The sequence below is a fragment of the Orcinus orca genome, chromosome 7 (genome assembly GCF_937001465.1).
Source record: "Orcinus orca chromosome 7, mOrcOrc1.1, whole genome shotgun sequence".
NCBI classification, from domain to species: Eukaryota; Metazoa; Chordata; class Mammalia; order Artiodactyla; family Delphinidae; genus Orcinus; species Orcinus orca.
In genome coordinates this window covers 6,517,170-6,536,911 of record NC_064565.1, presented here as the reverse complement: position 1 = coordinate 6,536,911, position 19,742 = coordinate 6,517,170, and the positions used below count along the sequence as shown (strand labels likewise).

Here is a 19,742-nt window from a genome sequence, read left to right as displayed (position 1 = left end):
ACACCTCAACAGAGATGTACTTTGCATTCTGTTTCAGGTTTCAAACAAACAGTTGACTAAGAGGTTATTTTTCAATTAATTTTTTTAAAATTATTTTATTTATTTATTTTTGGCTGCATTGGGTCTTTGTTGCTGCATGTGGGTTTTCTCTAGTTGCGGAGAGCGAGGGCTACTCTTCATTGCAGTGCACAGGCTTCTCATTGCGGTAGCTTCTCGTTGCAGAGCACGGGCTCTAGGTGCGCGGGCTCAGTAGTTGTGGCTCACAGGCTTAGTAGTTGTGGCTCGCGGGCTCTAGGTGTGCAGGCTCAGTAGATGTGGTGCACGGGCTTAGTTGCTTCACCACCTGTGGGATCTTCCCAGACCAGGGCTCGAACCCGTGTCCCCTGCATTGGCAGGCAGATTCTTAACCACTGCGCCACCAGGGAAGTATCCCTGACTAAGGGATACTTTTTTTTTTCAATTTCAAAAATTACCCCTGGACTTAGAATGGTTTGCCCCATGAGTGGGGCAATATCTAATACCTCTTTGCTTACTTGGTATTTAACCTGGTTTTTCACCATTTTCACTACAGAAGCTAATACTGAATGCCATTGGATTATCAAATGATTATTGAATGAAGTAGAACTTATTACTTTATATATTCACCCAAAGTGGAAGATCTTCTTTTCTTGTTTAATGTATTTTAGCTACTTTACCAAAAAAAACAAAACAAAAAAAACCCAACAATGAACTCTAAACATTTTCTGCACAACTTAGCTTCCAATTTTTTTTTCAAAATACACATACATTTCACACATTTTTAATAAATAGATCCATGGCCATTTGAATTCATCTATTTTGCAGTTTAAATTATTTTTGTACATTTTTTCATGTGTCAAAATTGTCAATGTAATTATCAGTTTATTGGCTGCATAGTATTCCAACTGATTGATATCCCACAGATGATTTTGTTTCATTTTTTTCAAATTTTTATTGAAATATAATTGATTTACAGTTGTGTTAGTTTCAGGTATACAGCAGAGTGACTCAGTTATATATATGTATATATATATATATTCTTTTTCAGATTCTTTTCCCTTATAGGTTATTACAAGATACGAGTAGAGTTCCCTATGCTGTACAGCAGGTATTTGGTTCTGAAATTCTCTCCAGCGCATAGCAAGCATGACCCAACGCTCAGCTCTGTCTTCTCTTTCCTTGTGCCTTTTCCTCACCTCCTTCAGCCTCAGCCAGAAGCAGACAGAGTCAGACACACACACACCAGAGCTTGGTCAGACAGGGATAGAAATAAAGAACCCATCAGTGGGACTTATTGTCCCCATGAAGACTGCTGTCTATTGGGTTTGTGGCAAATATTTATTTTCACGGATGCAAAGAATCATCTGCTCTCCCTCGATGGCCGTAATCAACCCGAGAGATTCTTTGCTGCCTTGATGGTGACCACACCCTCTCAAGACCCACTAAGGAGAATCATATTGCAAACGTCCAAGAAACTGTGAGAGTGACTTTAGTTGCCAACATATCATTCAACTCCCCTTAGATTATCATATCACTCAATCATTAATATCTTTAAGGGCTGACATGATCTATATATTTTTACACTGATTCCATAAGGTGGTGCCAATTTTTTTTTAATTATACACATTAGGGAACATTTTAGTTCTTCATTTTCAGATATTTCTGCTTTTTCAAAACTTTCGGGTATTTGCCAAAACTTCACATTTCACCCTCTTTAGGAAATGTTTCAGAAGCACTTAATTTTATTTTTTTAATTTTACTGAAGTATAGTTGATTTACAGTGTTGTGTTAGTTTGTGCTGTACAGCAAAGTGATTCAGTTATACATATATATGTATATTCTTTTTCATATTCTTTTCCATTATGGTTCATCACAGGACATTGAATATATCTCCCTGTGCTATACAGTAGGACCTTGTTGGTTATCCATCTTATAGCTAATAGTTTGCATCTGCCAATTCATCCCTCCCCCACCTTGGCAACCACCAGTCTGTTCTCTATGCCCATGAGTCTGTTTCTGTTTTGTAGATAAGTTCATTTGTGTCGACTTTAGATTCCTGCTGCTGTGAATATAGGGGAGAAGCACTTCATTCTGTATTGAATTCTTCTATCTGGTCAGATCGTATAGCTGAGCTCACAGTCCTTAGACATCTGTGCTTCCAACCAAATACACTCATCACGTCCTCCCAGATATTTGGAGAGTTCTACCCCTCGCCACACCGGCGACATCTGGCCTCCACATCAGCCACTGCTCTACCCAGGTGCAGAGCCCTCCCTCTTGATTCCCACCTTCTGGAACTATGGCCAGAGTCAGAGAAACTATGCGTCCACTCAACTTACAAACATGAAGAACCAGAGATAATGTGCGTCCACTCGACTCATAAACATGAAGAACCGGCTCCCGCCAACTGAGCCTTCAGAAGCCATCATGCCGGGATGTGTACGAGTAAGTTCTCGTTTCCCCTTTGCAACAATCCTGGGGGACGGGATGCACATCAGGTGTGCGTCTGGAAACGGCGGCTGAGAGCTTAGGTCACGTGGCTCTGCTAAGATACTGGTGCGGCTCAGACTGGAAACCAGGCTTGAGCCACTTACCAGTTGGGTGTTTCCACTGGTAACTAAGTGATCGCTAAGCGGGGTTTCAACTGTGTATGCGGATAAACAGCCCTCCGACCTTCGCAAGGCATCTCTCGCACCGCTGGGCCCGGCAGCAGGTTGGTGGTGTTTCATGAGGGCCCCGATGCGCCTTGCCGGGTCTGTGTTTGATGTATATACTTAGAGAGGCGAGAGACCAAGCACAGCCACTGGAGAAGGCAGGAGAAAAGGTGTTTGAAGAGATGAAGACCCTGCGGGGCAAAGCTCTCAACTCGTTGACTCTAGAATAACAACAGTCACCGGGAGGTCAGTTCCGCTCACTTGCTTTCTGCAGGTCACCGTGGTCCTCTTGGTCTGTTTACGTTCCAGCCATTTGGGGAATTAACGTTTCCAGAGAAAAAAAAATTGAAATGTGGATGATGTATATATTTTTAAATTATTTTTCTCTGTAACAGTAAAATGTCATCAGTATGATGGCAATGTTTGGAGCTCCTGGCTGCAAGCTTTAGTGTGGGAGCAAAGGCTTCCGGAGTGCGAGAGGCCAAGCGCCCTCTGGGGGGCGGGGGAGGGGCTGCTCCCCCCCCCCCCCGCCGTGACCGCCAGCTCCCACGGCCCCCCAGCACCAGACCCTGGCTTTGGCGGCCGCTCCCGGAAACAGCAGCTCCCCAGCGGCTGTGACGGGGGCAGACCCAGGCGGGGGGCGACCGGAGCCCGCAGACTGGCTTGGGAGAAGAGGGTGAGGCCTCTGCAAGGGTTCTCGGGAGCAGCTGGGGCGCGAGGGCGTCGCCTCGGGCCCAGGAGTCCCTGCGAAGGGTCAGTGGCAAGCAGGCCTTTTGACCGTGTGTGGCAGCATGACTCCAGTTCTTATGCATAGGCTGGCTGCACGTCAGAATCACTTGGAGAGCTTCAAAAACAACAGCTGAATCACTGCTATTCTTAAAATGGATAACCAACAAGGACCTTCTCTACAGCACGGGGAACTCTGTTCAATATTCTGTAATAACCTAAATGGGAAAAGAATCTGAAAAAGATTAGATACATGTATATGTATAACTGAATCACTTTGCTGTACTCCTGAAACTGACACAGCACTGTTAATCAACTCTACTCCAATATAAAAAACAAAACAAAACAAAACCAAGAAACAGCTGAGTCAGACTTCCTGGGGTAGGACCCAGGCAGTAATCATCTCTAGAGCTCTCCGGAGGATCTGATGTGCAGCCCAGACTGAGACCCACTGGCCTCCAGGATAAAGTCCAGATTCCTCACGGGGGGCTGCAAGCCCCTGCGTCTCTGGGTCCCGCCTCTAGCTTCCTCTGCCCTGGCGCCAGGCTCTCCCTGCGGGGCGGTGGGGGAACTGGCCTGGGCAGCCATCTGGTCCCAGGTGAATCCTGGTCCTGTTCTCATCAACCACACGGCTTCCTTAGTGTCTGTGAGCTTCCACTTTCCCCGTACGACCGGCTCCAGGGCTCGCCTCCCATGGGGCTGTGAGGATTACATTAGGAAATGTGAAAAGTGTACCTGGCATTAAACAAGAGTTCAGAAATCTGAGCTCCCCTTAACTCACAGGGCAGGACCGAGGCAGCAGTAATTTCAAAATTCTTTTTCATTTTGAAATAATTTTTTTTTATGTTCCCATATCTCTTCCCGCTTGCGTCTCCCTCCCTCCGACCCTCCGTATCCCACCCCTCCAGGTGGTCACAAAGCACCGAGCTGATCTCCCTGTGCTATGCGGCTGCTTCCCACTAGCTATCTACCTTACGTTTGGTAGTGTATATATGTCCATGCCTCTCTCTCGCTTTGTCGCAGCTTACCCTTCCCCCTCCCCATATCCTCAAGTCCATTCTCTAGTAGGTCTGTGTCTTTATTCCTGTCTTACCCCTAGGTTCTTCATGACATTTTTTTTTCTTAAATTCCATATATATGTGTTAGCATACGGTATTTGTCTCTCTCTTTCTGACTTACTTCACTCTGTATGACAGACTCTAGGTCTATCCACCTCATTACAAATAGCTCAATTTCGTATCTTTTTATGGCTGAGTAATATTCCATTGTATATATGTGCCACATCTTCTTTATCCATTCATCCGATGATGGACACTTAAGTTGTTTCCATCTCCGGGCTATTGTAAATAGAGCTGCAATGAACATTTTGGTACATGACTCTTTTTGAATTATGGTTTTCTCAGGGTATATGCCCAGTAGTGGGATTGCTGGGTCATATGGTAGTTCTATTTGTAGTTTTTTAAGGAACCTCCATACTGTCCTCCATAGTGGCTGTACAAATTCACATTCCCACCAGCAGTGCAAGAGTGTTCCCTTTTCTCCACACCCTCTCCAGCATTTATTGTTTCTAGATTTTTTGGTGATGGCCATTCTGACTGGTGTGAGATGATATCTCATTGTAGTTTTGATTTGCATTTCCCTAATGATTAATGATGTTGAGCATTCTTTCATGTGTTCGTTGGCAGTCTGTATATCTTCTTTGGAGAAATGTCTGTTTAGGTCTTCTGCCCATTTTTGGATTGGGTCGTTTGTTTTTTTGTTATTGAGCTGCATGAGCTGCTTGTAAATTTTGGAGATTAATCCTTTGTCAGTTGCTTCACTTGCGAATATTTTCTCCCATTCTGAGGGTTGTCTTTGAAATAATTTTAGACCTAAGGAAAAGCTGCAAAGCCAGAATGGAGAGCGCGCGTATACAGTACTCGGCTTCCCCTGATGTTAACCTCTACTGTGGCACAATCACCGAAAGCAGGACATGAAGACTGGCTCTGCGCTGTCGACCCAGGGGCTTTCACTGTTCAGGAGCCACGTGGCGTTTAGTCTCAAGTCTCCTTACTTTCTTCTCACCTGTGACAGCCCCTCAAGTCCCTGAGCCAAGCAGTTCCCAGCCAGCCCGCTACCAGGGCCCCGCCTCACAACAGCCCCTCTTTTCTTGAAGAAGTTTGAGGGCGTCCGTGTCTTACACCAAGGAGCTGAATCAGATCTCAGGACTCAGCCAAGACATGGACACGGGGGTCTGGTGACACGTTCTCCAACAGTGGTGTCTTCAACAAATGTTTCTTTTCAGATACTCTGTTTACGGGAAGTTTGTTAAAGCCCTTGTGAAAAGAGGGGAAGCGATGCAAAGGAAAGAGCTAGAAGCATATACAGAAGATCAACAGACAATACTTAGACCCCCCAAGCCCCTGTGTATGCACACACACATGCCCTTCCCAGGTCCAGCTCAATGTCTCGCCAGCTAGAGGCCCGCAGAAGGTGGGCCCTTTTTGATACACTTCCTCGCCCTGATGGTAGAGTTGACCTGAACCTGAGGACAGGCTACTCTTCAGGTCCCCACTGCCTGGAGCTCGGCCGGCCACCCCTGGGGCACCAGTGGCCCTGCTACTCCCCCTCCCACCCCGGCCTTCCAGAAGCTCTCCCCTCTGCGTCAGGCTGATGCGTCTGAACTGCAGGCCTGCACAGGATGCCCAGGGCCTGTCCTGTAATTACTGTCCAGCGAACTACTCTGCACCTTTCCCTGGATCCCACGTCTAGAGGACTTACCAAGACTAATCTCCTCCTGCCTCGCAGTGCCGAGGCACCTTTAACCTCCAGCACCGCCAGAAGTCCAGCTGGATTAGCCGAGATGGCTACAGCAGAGACAGGAAGGTGGTTACCACCAGCCTCGGCTGTTCACATCATGTCCTGCAGGAAGGAGGGCCGCCAGTGAGCAGTCGTGGAAAGAAACATCGTTCTTCCTCTTTCTGTCTTTCCCACCAGCTGAAGAATCCCTAGGACAAGCGCTGTGGGCGAGAGTGCAGAGCCTCTGCGCCCACCAGAGCCAGTGGAGCCACATGTCTAGTCTTTACTGGGGAGGGTGCTGACACGATGGGGGCAGTTCTGGGTGAAAGATGAAACTGAAGTTTCAAAACAGACAACAAGCCTCAACCAAAATGATACTGTCCCAGTAACTGATACTGACTGACAAATTATAGATTTGGACTGTGTGTCCTTAAGGGACCCTGTCAGTAAGCAGGGAATCAGTGAAGAGTACAGCTGGTAGCAATCACTGGAAAAATAAAGTCATTTCATTTATCCCTCAATGAGCTGATATCACTCAGTCAAACTGTCCCCACTACAGTCACCACCAAAAGTACCAGCTTCTGATGTCAAAAAGATACCAAGGAATGACAGTCAGTGGAAAACTAGGATCTCAGAAGTGAGAGGGGGCTGTGCAGTGCAGCCTAGGCAAGGGGCCCAGGGTCTAATTTGGTCTCCGCGGGTCGGTATTATAATAGACAGCATTCACGTTAAAGTTAGTAAAAAAATGTTGTATTTGTGGCAATAGGGAAGCTGGTATTCAAGAAAAGACAAAAAAAATTTTTATATTAGAAGGTTTAAGTAGTCCATTAAATTGGTGTTAAATTTAAAATGATATGATTCCATGACATGTTAAAAATATCTTTTCGGGGCCTGCCCCGAAAGTGGCCTCCGTGCTCTCACCCACTCCCAGGGCCAGAGTGTGGTCTAACATATGCCCAAAGCGCCTAGAGTTTGGATCTCAAGTACAGCTCCCCAAAAGGAAGCCAGGAGCCGTGGAAAGTGTCTGATCCTGTGTCTTAGGGCAAGGATAATTAAGGTGGGCCTGGAGTACCAGTGTGTTGCCAGAAAGAAAGTATGCTTTCAAAATGATCCAGGGCAATTTTAAAGGATAAAGGAGCCAGTTGAAAGGGGCTCCCACTGAGCAGCTGGTGACAATTTGGGGACTAGAAAGAAAGCAGTAGTTCTCTGCAGAGCCATATGAGGCATGCTAGAAAAACAAAAGAAAAAGAAGGCATGTACAAGTTTATAATGATGTTTACAGTATGTTGACAAAGCCAGACTGTGTGTATACCATATACTATATTCAAGTTTTGGTCAGCATCAAAATTTCATCATTACAAATCAAACAGCTAAAATATTCATTGCACCCCTGGTAGGGGATGTAGAATCTTATCAGCTCTACTCAGGCAATGAAAAATTACGGAAGATTTTACTATTACAAAAAAAGACACAGGCTTGGGAAGTCCAATTATCTCCACAGTGACTCAGCCTAATAAATACTGACTCATGATGAATCATCCTGGAAATCATGCTGGACCCCAGTCCTGGGCAAGAATATCCCACCAAGAGTTCAGCCTCCAGCACCTCAGTGTGAAATGGCCCGAGAGGATGGCTGTGTGCCCTTGGGTTAGGAAAGCACATTTGTGGTGCCCAGATGAATAAAAGCATCTGCCTGGGTTGATATTTGGGTGCTGGGTAGGCTATCTGTAATAATGAGTTTTATTCCACTGTTTTATATGTACTTCATTTAAGATGTTTAGAACAGGTAAGAGAATCTGTTAGATTTATGTCTATTTTATTAGATTTATAAGAGTTGCTTAATGGTTTAGTAAGGTTTTGCTTATTAGATTTGGCTCGGGAATTAAACTACTTGGGATGGGGTGGCTATTGCTGTATTGAAGAGTCGGCTAAGTCAAATTTGAAAGTATGGTTTGAGATGCCCAAGGGAATTTGATCAATTGAGTACAGAAGTGTGGGGTAAAATTAAGGAAGATTTAATCTGTAAAGCCCGTGGTTAACTGAAGGCTAACCAAAGAACAGGGAGAAACAAAATCTTATTTTCATACAAAGATCACTGAATTTATTAAGATAACAGTATTTGCAAACTGACGTTTTAGGCTTAAGAGATATGAGATATTTAAACTTGATACTTTAATCAACTGAATAGTAATTAAAATATAAGTGGGCTTCCCTGGTGGCTCAGTGGTTAAGAATCCACCTGCTGCCAATGCAGGGAACACGGGTTCGAGCCCTGGTCCGGGAAGATCCCACGTGGCGGATCACCTGGGAGGAGCCGGGAGCAGAGGCCATGGTAATAAAAATCCTGCTCAGAGCCTCCGCCAGCAGAGAGTGCTTCCCGACGGGAAAGGACGGGACACGGCGGAAGGACGGGGCCTGGGTTCCGACGGGGGTTCCGCCAGTGGCCACCTCCTGACCCACGCGGAGACGCTGGTCCTTCCAGAGCGAGACGGGAAGGTCCAGGCCACCTGTGGGGAAGGTCCAGGCCACCTGTGGGGAAGGACGCTCAGCCCCGGCCCCGAGCGTCCCACCCCTTTGCCTCCGCCCTCGGGGCCCCGCCCCCATAGCCGGGCCTGCGTGCTTTGCGCCCAGCCCCGCCTCCAAGAGTCCCGCCCTTTTGTCTCTCTCCCGGGGCCCCGCCCCCAGAGCCGGGCCGGCGTGCTGTGCGTCCCGGCCCCGCCCCCAAGAGTCCCGCCCTTTTGCCTCCGCCCTCGGAGCCCCGACCCCGGAGCCGGCCGGTGAGCTTTGCGCCTGGCCCGGTCTCACCCTGCGCATGTGCTCGGCGTCCTGGGCTGCTGCGGAGGCGGAGGTGAGCGCGCGGAGCGGGCCGGGCTGACGTGCGGCTGCGGGCGGGCTCCCTCGGAGGTGTGTTCCAGCCGCGGGGCGTAGCCTAGGGGTTGGGCGTGGAGCGAGGGTCCTGCGGCCCCTTCTCGCCGGGCTGCCCGCAGGATGGGCGGCACCACCCCCCACGCCTCCTTGGAGCGCGCGGCCTTGGCGCTGGTGGTCCTGGGGACGTTGGGACCTTCGCCTGGCACCTTTCTTCCCCGGCCTCAGTTTCCTCGTTGTCGAAAAGGCCCAAGTGATGTGACTCCTCTGGACTCTGCTGCCCCCTTGTTTGCAGCAATTAGTTTGCTAATTAAACACTTATCGGACAGGAGGACAGGGAGCTTCAGCTAAAGTTAAATAATTGTGAATTTTTACTGAAATATTTTCGGATGAAATAATAGGATGCCCCGAATGTGTTGCAAAATAAACCAGTTGGAGGGGAGTATGTGTGGGATTAGAGGCAAAGCAAGACTGGCCATGACTTGATAGACTGAAGTTGGTTTATGATGTACTATTTTGTTCACCTTTCTGTATGTTTGTAATTTATCATCAGAAATACTCTATAATGAAAAATCTGCTGTGGACGCCTGTGTTCAAATACTGGGCCTGTATTAGTCTGCTAGGGCTGCAGTGACGAGAACTGGGTGAGAGACATGTCTTTCAAGGTGTCAGCAGGGCTAGTTTCCTCTGAGGCCTCTCCCACTGGCTTGTAGATGGTCACCTTCTGGCCTGTGTCTTCATGGTCCTTCCTCTGCGCCTGTGTCCTAGTGTCCTGTTCTCGTAAGGACACCAGTTATATTGGATTAGGGCTCATCCTAATGACCTAGTTTTAACTTAGTTGCCTCTTTAAAGATCCTATCTATGTCTAAATACAGTCACATTCTGAGGTCCTGGGGGTTAGGACTTCAGCATATGAATTTGGAGGGACACAATTCCGCCCACAGCATGGCCACTTTACGTTTGGGATTTTGACCAGTTAGCCTGTCTGTGCCTCGGTGTTCCCTGGTGTAATGAGTCACAGAGGTGTAAGGAGTCCGTCATTAAACAATGTCTGCAGCGCTCTCAGAAGCGTGTCGAACACGTAGTAAGACTGAGTGAGTGGAACATGCTTCATGTGTCAGTTAGGGATCGTGCTCAGTAGGGGTGGGTGGTGGAGTGAGGGGTTGGTTGCTTGGTGCTGTGCCTAGCCAAGGGCATCAAAGTTGTCACAGCCATTTCCTCAAGGGTGTCTGCTCCTTGCTGGGCACCGATTGTTGCGTGTGTGTTCACTGACAGCACAGACACCCTCTGGTGGGCCGCTGTCACATGCCCATCTGACCCGTGGGGAAGGCGATGCAGAGATAGAGCTGGAGCCTGTGCTCTGACTGCCGTGCGTGCGTATTGCCTCCGTTAAAGAGGATGTGGCCCTGGGGGTGTTCAGTCTGCAGGTAGACCCGAGGAGCTGTTGGCTCACTTCTCTTTCTCTTGGCCCAGGTTTACAGAGGTGGCAGCCCTCATGGCAGGTCCCCTGTGGCGGGCCACAGCCTTTGTGCAGAGACACAGGACGGCCCTGTTGGTGGGTTCCTGTGCAGGCCTGTTTGGGGCTCAGATCTCGTACCACCTCTTCCCGGATCCTGTGGTCCCGTGGCTGTACCAGTACTGGCCTCAGGGCCAGCCAGCCTCCCTGTCCCCAGAGCTGCAGAGCCTGTTCGAGGAGGTGCAGCAAGATATCGGGGTCCCCTCGGGCCACCGCTTCAAGGCCTTCACCACCTTCACCTTCCAGCCTGTGAGCGCCGGCTTCCCGAGACTCCCTGCCGGGGCCGTGGTGGGCATCCCCGCCAGCTTCCTGGGTGACCCAGTGACCAACACTGACCGGCCCGTGGTCGTCCACGGGCAGCGAGTGGACTGGCAGAGCCCAGTGGGTGCCCGGCTGAGAGATGCCCTGACTCTGTCCCACGACGCCCAGAAGTTCGCCTTGGCCAGGGAGGTGGTGCACCTGGAGAGCGGGGCGGCCGCCCTGCAGGCCCTGCCAGCCCCTGCCTGCCTGGTGGGCACCTGGGCTCTGGGCGTGGGAGCCAAGCACGCCCTGGGGCTCTACGGAGGCCCCATGAACTTGCGAGCCGCCTTCAACTTGGTGGCGGCAGTGGCGGGCTTTGTGGCCTATGCCTTGTCCACGGACTCTCTCACTCACTCCCTGGAAGCCTGGCTGGACCGCCGCACGGCCTCGCTGTCCGCAGCCTATGCCCGGGGCGGGGTGGAGTTCTACGAGAAGGTTCTGTCGGGCAACCTGGCCCTGCGCGGCCTCCTGGGCCGGCCCGGAGAGAAGCTGTACATGCCCAGCGGGAACGTGGTTCCCAGACACTGGTTCCGCATCAAGCACCTGCCCTACACGGCCCGCCGGGACTCGGTGCTGCAGGTGTGGAGGGCGGCGCTCAGCCCCCGCAGCCCCTGAGGGCCTCATGGCAGGGGCGGTTCCAGCTGGAGCAGGTACCACCCCGCCCTGGACTTGGGGGGGGAGGGGGGAGGGGCGCTCCTGGGGCCTCTGCGCCCGCAGCCCGGTGTCAGCAGACCTGCCGGCTGTGGAGCTCAGCAGCCCAGATTCTCCCCCCTTGGGCCTGACGGGGAGAGAAGGTGTTGCTGGAACCCAGCAAGACCTCCTGGTAGGAGCGCTGGCCGAGGGAGGGGAAGGAACAGGCCTGCGAAGCCGAGGCCCTGCAGTCAGGAGCCTGGACGCGCAGAGCACAGAGCGGGCTTGGGGAGGAGCTGCGGTGAGGGACGATGGGGGTGAGGCGAGCGGGGCTCACCGGGAGGTGAGGAGGGCGGAGCGGGGCAGGTGGGCAGTGGGCCAGGCCTGGTGTCCCGCTTGGGACCCAGCGGAGGCTGCGGCCTTGCCCGCTTGTCTGCCTCCAGCCCTCTGGATAAAGCAGACCCCACTTTTTTTTTTCCTATTTTATCTTTTTATTTTATTTTTTTAACATCTTTATTGGAGTATAATTGCTTTACAATGGTGTGTTAGTTTCTGCTGTATAACAAAGTGAATCAGCTATACATATACATATATCACCATATCTCTTCTTTCTCGTGTCTCCCTGCCTCCCACCCTCCCTATCCCACCCCTCTAGGTGGTCACAAAGCACCGAGCTGATCTCCCTGTGTTGTGCCGCTGCTTCCTGCTAGCTGTTTTACATTTGGTAGTGTATGTATGTCCATGCCACTCTCTCACTTCGTCCCAGCTTACCCTTCCCCCTCGCCGTGTCCTCAAGTCCATTCTCTATGTCTGCGTATTTCTTTTTTTTTTTTCAGTACGCGGGCCTCTCACTGTTGTGGCCTCTCCCGTTGCGGAGCACAGGCTCCGGATGCGCAGGCCCAGCGGCCATGGCTCACGGGCTCAGCCGCTCCGCGGCATGTGGGATCTTCCCGGACCGGGGCACGACCCCGTGTCCCCTGCATTGGCAGGCGGACTCTCAACCACTGTGCCACCAGGGAAGCCCTATGTCTGCGTCTTTATTCCTGTCCTGCTCCTAGGTTCATATCCTTTTTTTTTTTTTAGATTCCATATATATGTGTTAGCATACCGTATTTGTTTTTCTCTTTCTGACTTACTTCACTCTGTATGGCAGACTCTAGGTCCATCCACCTCACTACAAAATGACTCAATTTCGTTTCTTTTTATGGCTGACTGATTGTATATATGTGCCACGTCTTTATCCATTCCTCTGTCGATGGACACTTAACGTTGCTTCCATGTCCGGGCTATTGTAAATAGAGTAGCAATGAACATTGTGGTACATGACTCTTTTTGAATTATGGTTTTCTCAGGATATATGCCCAGTAGTGGGATTGCTGGGTCTTATGGTAGCTTTTTTTTTTAGTTTTTTTAAGGAACCTCCATACTGTTCTCCATAATGGCATTCCCACCAACAGGGCAAGAGGGTTCCCTTTTCTCCACACCCTCTCCAGCATTTATTGTTTGTAGATTTTTTGATGATGGCCATTCTGACTGCAGACCCCACTTTTGATCCTTGGGCAGGAGACCCCAGCAGGAAAGGTGAGGAGGGTTGTGATGAGCAAGCCAGGCTCACTTGGTCATTTATGTGTTCTTTTTTTTTTTAATATTTATTTATTTATTTGGTTGTACCGGGTCTAGTTGTGGCAGGTGGGCTCCTTAGTTGCAGCACGTGGGCTCCTTAGTTGTGGCACACGAACTCTTAGTTGCAGTGTGCATGTGGGATCTAGTTTCCTGACCAGGGATCAAACCCGGGCCCCCTGCATTGGGAACACGGAGCCCCATCCACTGTGCCACCAGGGAAGTCCCTCATGTGTGCTTTTTTTAAAATTTATTTTATTGAAGTATAGTTCATTTACAATGTTGTGTTTATTTTTGCTGTACAGCAAAGTGACTCAGTTATACATATATACACTCTTTTTTTATATTCTTTTCCATGATGGTTTATCACAGGATATTGAATATAGTTCCCTGTGCTCTACAGTAGGGCCTTGTTGTTTATCCGTCCTATATGTTTAATAGTTTACATCTGCGAATCCCCAACTCCCAGTCCTTCCCTCCCCCAGCCCCTTCCCCTTGGCAACCACAAGTCTGTTTTCTATGTCTGTGTGTATATTTCTGTTTTGTAAATAAGTTCACTTGTATCATTTTTTTAGACTCCACATATAAGTGATATCATATGGTATTTGTTTTTCTCTGTCTGACTTACTTCACTTAGTATGATATTCTCTAGGTCCATCCATGTTGCTGCAAATGGCATTATTTCATTCTTTTTTATGGCTGAGTAGTATTCTATTGTATATATGGACCACATCTTCTTTAGCCATTCATCTGTCAATGGACATGTAGGTTTCTTCCATGTCTTGGTTATTGTGGATAGTGCTGCTGTGAATATTGGGGTGCATGTAATCTTTTCAAATCAGAGTTTTCTCAGGGTATATGCCCAGGAGTGGGATTGCTGGATCATATGGCAACTCTTAGTTTTTTGAGGAGCCTCCATACTGTTCTCCACAGTGGCTACACCAATTTACATTCCCACCAGTAGTGCAGGAGGGTTCCCTTTTCTCCACACTCTCTCCAGCGTTTGTTATCTGTAGACTTTTTAATGATGGCCATTCTGACCAGCATGAGGTGATACCTCGTTGTAGTTTTGATTTGCATTTCTCTAATAACGAACAACGTTGGGCATCTTTTCAAGCCATTCATGTATTCTTTTTGTTGGTGGTTATGTTTTCCCTGGAAGAGTTGAATAATTCAGGCCTGGTGCCAGTGTAACTCGGGACAAAGGGATTAAGCCACACCCAGGAAGGGCACAAAGCCAGCCCAGGAGGCCCACTCAGAGGCCGGGCGGTCCCTGCATAAGACTGTGGATGGAGAGAGCAGGCAGGGGTGGCCTGATTCCTGCTGGGTCCTTGACCGTGATCTGGGCTCAGCACTCTGGCCCCATTCTGGGTGAGCCTTGGGGTCCCCGCCCTGGGCCCCGGCAGACGGGTTTCTGAGGGCAGAGCATCCGCTCTCCCAGGGCCTGCTCTCAGTAACGCAGGAGCCGGGAGGAGGCCGGCGTTCCTGCTACTCCGTCCAGGTGGGAGGGTAAGGGGCCCCGGCGTGGGTGGGGCGGGGAGGCAACCCCCTGAGACGGCCCCTTAGTTGGCTCCGTCTACCCCAAGTCACCAACTTTGTCTCCACTCAGGGGCTGTTCCCAGACCTCACACGCTTCCCGTGGCCCAGCCCCAAACCTGGGCTAGCCGCGAGCCCCGACTCCCGGGCATCCGCGCAGCCCCGCATCCCGCGCAGCCCTGCCATCTGGCTCAGGCCGGTCCACTCCCAGGCAGAGCTCTCCCGCCGCAGCCCTGGCAGGCAACTGTTGCTGAGAACCTGCTCTGGGCTGGACCTCCCCCCACCCACCCCTCCATCCCACCTCGTGTCTAAACCAGGGCCCGGCCTCGTGATGTCCCTGCCCAGCGGCTCCCGGCTCCATCCCTGCCCTCCCCAAGCGGTTCCTCATGTGGGCTTCCTGGCCATTCTCCCCACCTCCCCCAGCTCTTAGAAGCTCAGGTCTGACTGGGTTCTCTCCTGCTTAAAACCCTTTGCAGGCATCCCTTTGTTTTCGGCCAAAGCCGAGCCTCCAAGCCTGGGCCGCTCTGTGGAATCCGGCCCTACAAGCATGTGGGTTCCTCGACTGCCCTCCCCTCCCCACATGGGCCTCCGTCTGGGGCCCTCTCTGCTGGCCTGCCCTGTCCTGGAATTTTCGGTGCTCCCTCTGCAGGAACCCTCAGGGACCGAGCCCACCGCGCCCTGCACCTCTTCGTAGCCTCTGCTGCGAACGGTAATTAAGTAAGGGAGCGCGGCTTAGCATCTCCTCTGCTGAAATGTACTGTCTGCAAGAGCAGCGTATTGTGTGTCCCGTTGACAGCTCTGGACTGAAGCTCTCCACGTTTTTGAATAAATGAATAAGGCTCTTAAGCTCCGACACACATGGGCCTGGCACCTTAGGGTCTCTGAGCAAGTACAGTACGGCTGGCTGGATGCCCCGGGCAAGGCCATTACGAATCCTGTGACCCTGTCCTAGTTTCCCAACTTGGGATGCTTTCCAAGGGCACGGCCTGGCCCCGCTCTTCCATGGTTGCTGACTTCATTGGGGAAACCAGGACACTTGTGGTTCCCTTTCTTTCCTATAGAGCACAGATCAGTTCTCAGAGCACCAGGGACCCCAAGAGGCTTTAGGGGAGGCTGACCCCCCGAAATTCTGTGGTATTTTGTGCCCCTACAGGCGGTTCAGGGTCGATCCCAGAAAGGCTTTGAAGCTGGGCCAGGTGGCAGGAGTTTACCCTGTAAATGCTGCCCTGCACGTTTCCTTCTCAGATGCCTGCTGCAGACCTTAGTCGTCAGGCTCTGCATGGGACCCCAGAGAACGCTGTTCTAGTGTGTTATGCCCCCCACACACATTCATGGTTCTCGGAGCTACATCAGCACGCAGGTACTCCCCCCTTCCCCCGACACGGTCAGAATGCGGGGAACGGAGTCCCAGGGTCCCGGTGCCGGCACTGGCCCTGACCCTAGCAGGCTCCACTGCCTCTGTCCCCACCAGCCACTGTCCACGATACAGGGCCGCGTGCAGCACGCCTGGAGCTGGGCGCATGCATGTGGGCTCCTGGTCTCCACGTGTACACGTGTCAGAGGCTAGGTCCCAGATGGGTGCGTGGTCCCCACCCCATGAGACCTCCTGCCTGTTGCACCCCCGGAGTCATGTTTATGGGGCCTTTATTGGGCACCAGACACTGTGCTGGGTTCTTAGAGGTATTTTCTTAAATTTACGCCCAAATTGGAACATGTAGTTGGTAACATCCTTTTGATTTTGCAGACAAGCACATAGCACAGAAAGGTGAAGAAATTTTCCCCAAATCTCAAAGCTTTGTAAGTGGCAGAACCAGGATTTGAAGCTGGCAGTCTGGCCCCAGATCCCGTTCTCACAGCCCTGGACTTACACTGTCCTGTTGATCCTGAGGGCTCCATGGTGCAGACTTGTCCTGTGGCCTCTCTAGCCTTTCTCCCCATGCCACTGAGAGGTGACTTTGCAGCCTCCCCTCTTTTATCAGGAAAAAATGGTCCCGAGCCGAGCCTTCTGGAACTTCCAGGGGAGACCCTTCTGCTAGCTGAAGAGGGGCCGCCCAGTCCATCATGCCTAGGGCTGCGGTGGGGATGGGCAGAGGGGAGGGCTGTTACAGACCCTTAGGAGGCCTCAGCTGAGGAACAGGGGTGCTTAGGAGGTGGAGAACACGGGGGGGCGCAGCCGGGGCGGGCTCAAGTCCTGGTCCTGCCGCTTTCGCGGAGTGACCCCAAGCAAGGGACTTCACACCTCTGGTCCTGAGTTTCCTGTCTGTACAATGCGGACATTAATGTGTATCGTGCAGCATTCTTCTGACAAGGAAAGTAAAATAAAACTTGCAAAATGTGAATCCCAGACAGGGTTTACAGTAAGCTTTAAAAGAAGATTGGTTCCTAAATGTTAGTGCTTTTAAGCGGTCCAGGTAGCAGGGTGTTCAGGTCTTGCAGTTATGCCCAAATACCAGCAGTTTCTTGTGGCTGGAACCTTCCCAGGGAGCCCTCACCACCTCATACAGGGCTCCACTTCAAGCTCTCAGAGCCGCGGTGGGGGCAGGTCCCCACCTTGCCCTCAGCTGACGCCTTTTGGGAAATTACTCAGCAGCAGCTGAGAGCAAAGGACCCAGGGGGCCCTGGGGAGACAGCAAACGGGAGAAAAGGGCATTAAAATAGGAGATGGTGGGCTTTCCTGGTGGCGCAGTGGTTGAGAATCTGCCTGCTAATGCAAGGGGACACGGGTTCGAGCCCTGGTCTGGGAGGATCCCACATGCCGCGGAGCAACTAGGCCTGTGAGCCACAACTACTGAGCCTGCGCGTCTGGAGCCTGTGCTCCACAACAAGAGAGGCCGCAATAGTGAGAGGCCCGTGCACCGCGATGATGAGTGGCCCCTGCTTGCCACAACTAGAGGAAGCCCTCGCACAGAAACTAAGACCCAACACAGCAAAAATAAATTAATTAATAAAGTCCTACCCCCAACATCTTCTTTAAAAAAAAGTAGGAGATAGTGGGGTTTCTTTAATTGAAGTCTAGTTCATTTACAATGTTGTCTTAATTTGCACTGTACAGCAAAGTGATTCACTTTTATATATATACACATTCCTTTTCATGTTCTTTTCCACTATGGTTTATCACAGGATATTGAGTATAGTTCCCTGTGCTCTGCAGTAGGACCTTGTTGTTATCCATTCTCTGTGTAATAGTTTGCATCTGCTCATCCCAAACCCCCAGTCCATCCCTCCCCCAGCCCCCTCCCCCTTGGCAAACACAAGTCTGTTCTCTATGTCTGTGGGTCTGTTTCGTAGATAAGTTCATTTGCGTTATATTTTAGATTCCACATATAAGTGATTTCGTATTTGTCTTTGTCTGACTTCACTTAGTATGAGAATCTCTGGGTCCATCCATATTGCTGCAGATGGCATTGTTTCATTCTTTTTTATGGCTGAGTGGTATTCCATTGTATGTGCACCACATTTTTATAAAATGGGAGATGGTCTTTTACACCTACTACACAGGTAATGTTTAAATCCTAGAACCTCTGGATGAGTGAGGGTGTGGTAAAGTCGGTACAGCGTGTGCCCTTGGTGACACTGTAGGAAGCAGCCTCCAGGGTGGCCCCCAGTGGTCTCTGCTCCTGCTGTTCTCAGCCTGTGTCATCCTTTCCTCTTGCTCTTGGTTTAAAACAACAGAATAAGGCAAGTGTGATTATGTTACAAAGACTGGCTTCCGTCTTACTAGCAGACTGTTAATCTTCTCAGACACGTGCTTTGATGAAGCGTCTTGCTGCGCTGGACAGGCCCACGTGGCTCGGAAGTAAGGGCGGCCTCTGAGCCACAGCTGGCGGAGCGGTGAGGCCCTCAGTCCAGCAGCCCACAGGGAGCTGAATCCTGACAACAGCCGTGTGAGCTTGGAAGAAAATCCCTCCCCAGTCAGGTCTCAGATGAGACCCCAGCCTTGGCCGGTGCCTTCACTGCAGCCTGTGACACCCCGAAGCAGAGGACACAGCTAAGCTATGCCTGGATCCTCAACCCACAGAAATGCTGAGATGGTCGTCGTGGGTTATGTTAAGCCTTCGTTTTATGGTAATGTTTCATGCACAGTAGGTAACTGACCCACATGGTTAATTGACATACTATGTTTAGGAAGCAATTTAGCAAAAGTCGACACGCCACATGGGTAACTTCAAACCTAGAAACTCATTCTAGAGCCATCATCCAGCAGAGACTAAATCAGATATGCCCAAAGATGTGCATAAGAGCACTACCTATAATATAAAAAAAATAGGGATAATGGAAATACTGAAAAATAGCGACTTAGGAAACTTTGGTATATTCATTTGTTGAATATTGGTCAGTCACTAAAAAGCATAAGTATGAAGACTATGGTAGAAACATGTAGAAATAGTCTAAATATCAAATGTTCTTAAAAATATGAAGTACAACATGCAAGAGGATTGCAATAATGTAAATATGGTAAAAGACCTGTAAGGAAATTTGCAAAATTTCTGAAATTCAAAATTTCATAAGAGAAAGTAATTCTGTAATGGTGGAATTTTGAATGGCTTTATTCATCAGTATATATATAAGGACTTACCTCTATAGCTGTATTAATATAGATGTGTATGAAGGCTCCCTCAGAGGGGTCCAAGGACCCACCCCCTCTCCCTGCATCAAGGTGACAGATCCTGGCATCCCTGCTTTTGGCCTATATCCTTGGGGTGTGGCCAAGCTTCTGCCTGTCAATTACCACAGCAATCAGGAAATGTGCTGCTCAGATCTGCTGTGGGAGCAGAATTGACTGACAGTCCCAGCTGCTGTTTCTCTAGATCCACCACCATGCTTTCACTGAGGCCGTGCCTCTCGCGTGCTGCTTTCAGGCAGGGGTTGATCCTGGTGCAGTACTCACGCAAGCCTATTCTGGTGAACTGTGGGACTCCTCCAGTGGTGGACTGTGGCTCAAGGACACCCTAGTGGCCTGGGCAGATCTTTCTTAGAACTGCTCTGAGGTCTGAGACCCTTCTACCCAGGCCTCCTTCCTTCCCCCCCTCCTTCACAGATGTCAGCCCTGCTTTGTGGTTTGACGGCTCTCCCCGCATTCTGTTCCCCCCAACTCTGTC

The 19,742-nt window shown here is 50.3% G+C and overlaps 2 protein-coding genes and 1 long non-coding RNA gene across 3 annotated transcripts in view; 2 read left to right on the top strand and 1 right to left on the bottom strand.

Moving 5' to 3' along the window:
* CFAP221 (cilia and flagella associated protein 221) overlaps positions 1 to 3,204 on the top strand; it is an 84,736-nt gene extending 81,532 nt beyond the window's left edge. Inside the window, exon 24 of the mRNA XM_004276903.3 lies at positions 2,797 to 3,204. Within this exon, the coding sequence (XP_004276951.2) occupies positions 2,797 to 2,902 (106 nt within the window). The 3' untranslated portion in view covers positions 2,903 to 3,204. The remainder of the gene's footprint in view (positions 1 to 2,796) is intronic.
* Positions 3,204 to 8,675, bottom strand: LOC117195482 (uncharacterized). Its single transcript, XR_004475197.2, has 3 exons — positions 8,481 to 8,675; positions 6,159 to 6,299; positions 3,204 to 4,097 (listed from the first exon to the last, which is right to left on the bottom strand). It is a non-coding gene; the product is annotated as an uncharacterized LOC117195482 (long non-coding RNA).
* Positions 8,676 to 8,892: 217 nt separating this feature from the next.
* TMEM177 (transmembrane protein 177) overlaps positions 8,893 to 19,742 on the top strand; it is a 34,344-nt gene continuing 23,494 nt past the window's right edge. The window contains exons 1-3 of the mRNA XM_004276911.4: positions 8,893 to 9,024; positions 10,515 to 11,507; positions 12,143 to 19,697. Coding sequence (XP_004276959.1) covers positions 10,537 to 11,472 — 936 coding nt within the window. The 5' untranslated portion in view covers positions 8,893 to 9,024; positions 10,515 to 10,536 and the 3' untranslated portion in view covers positions 11,473 to 11,507; positions 12,143 to 19,697. The remainder of the gene's footprint in view (positions 9,025 to 10,514; positions 11,508 to 12,142; positions 19,698 to 19,742) is intronic.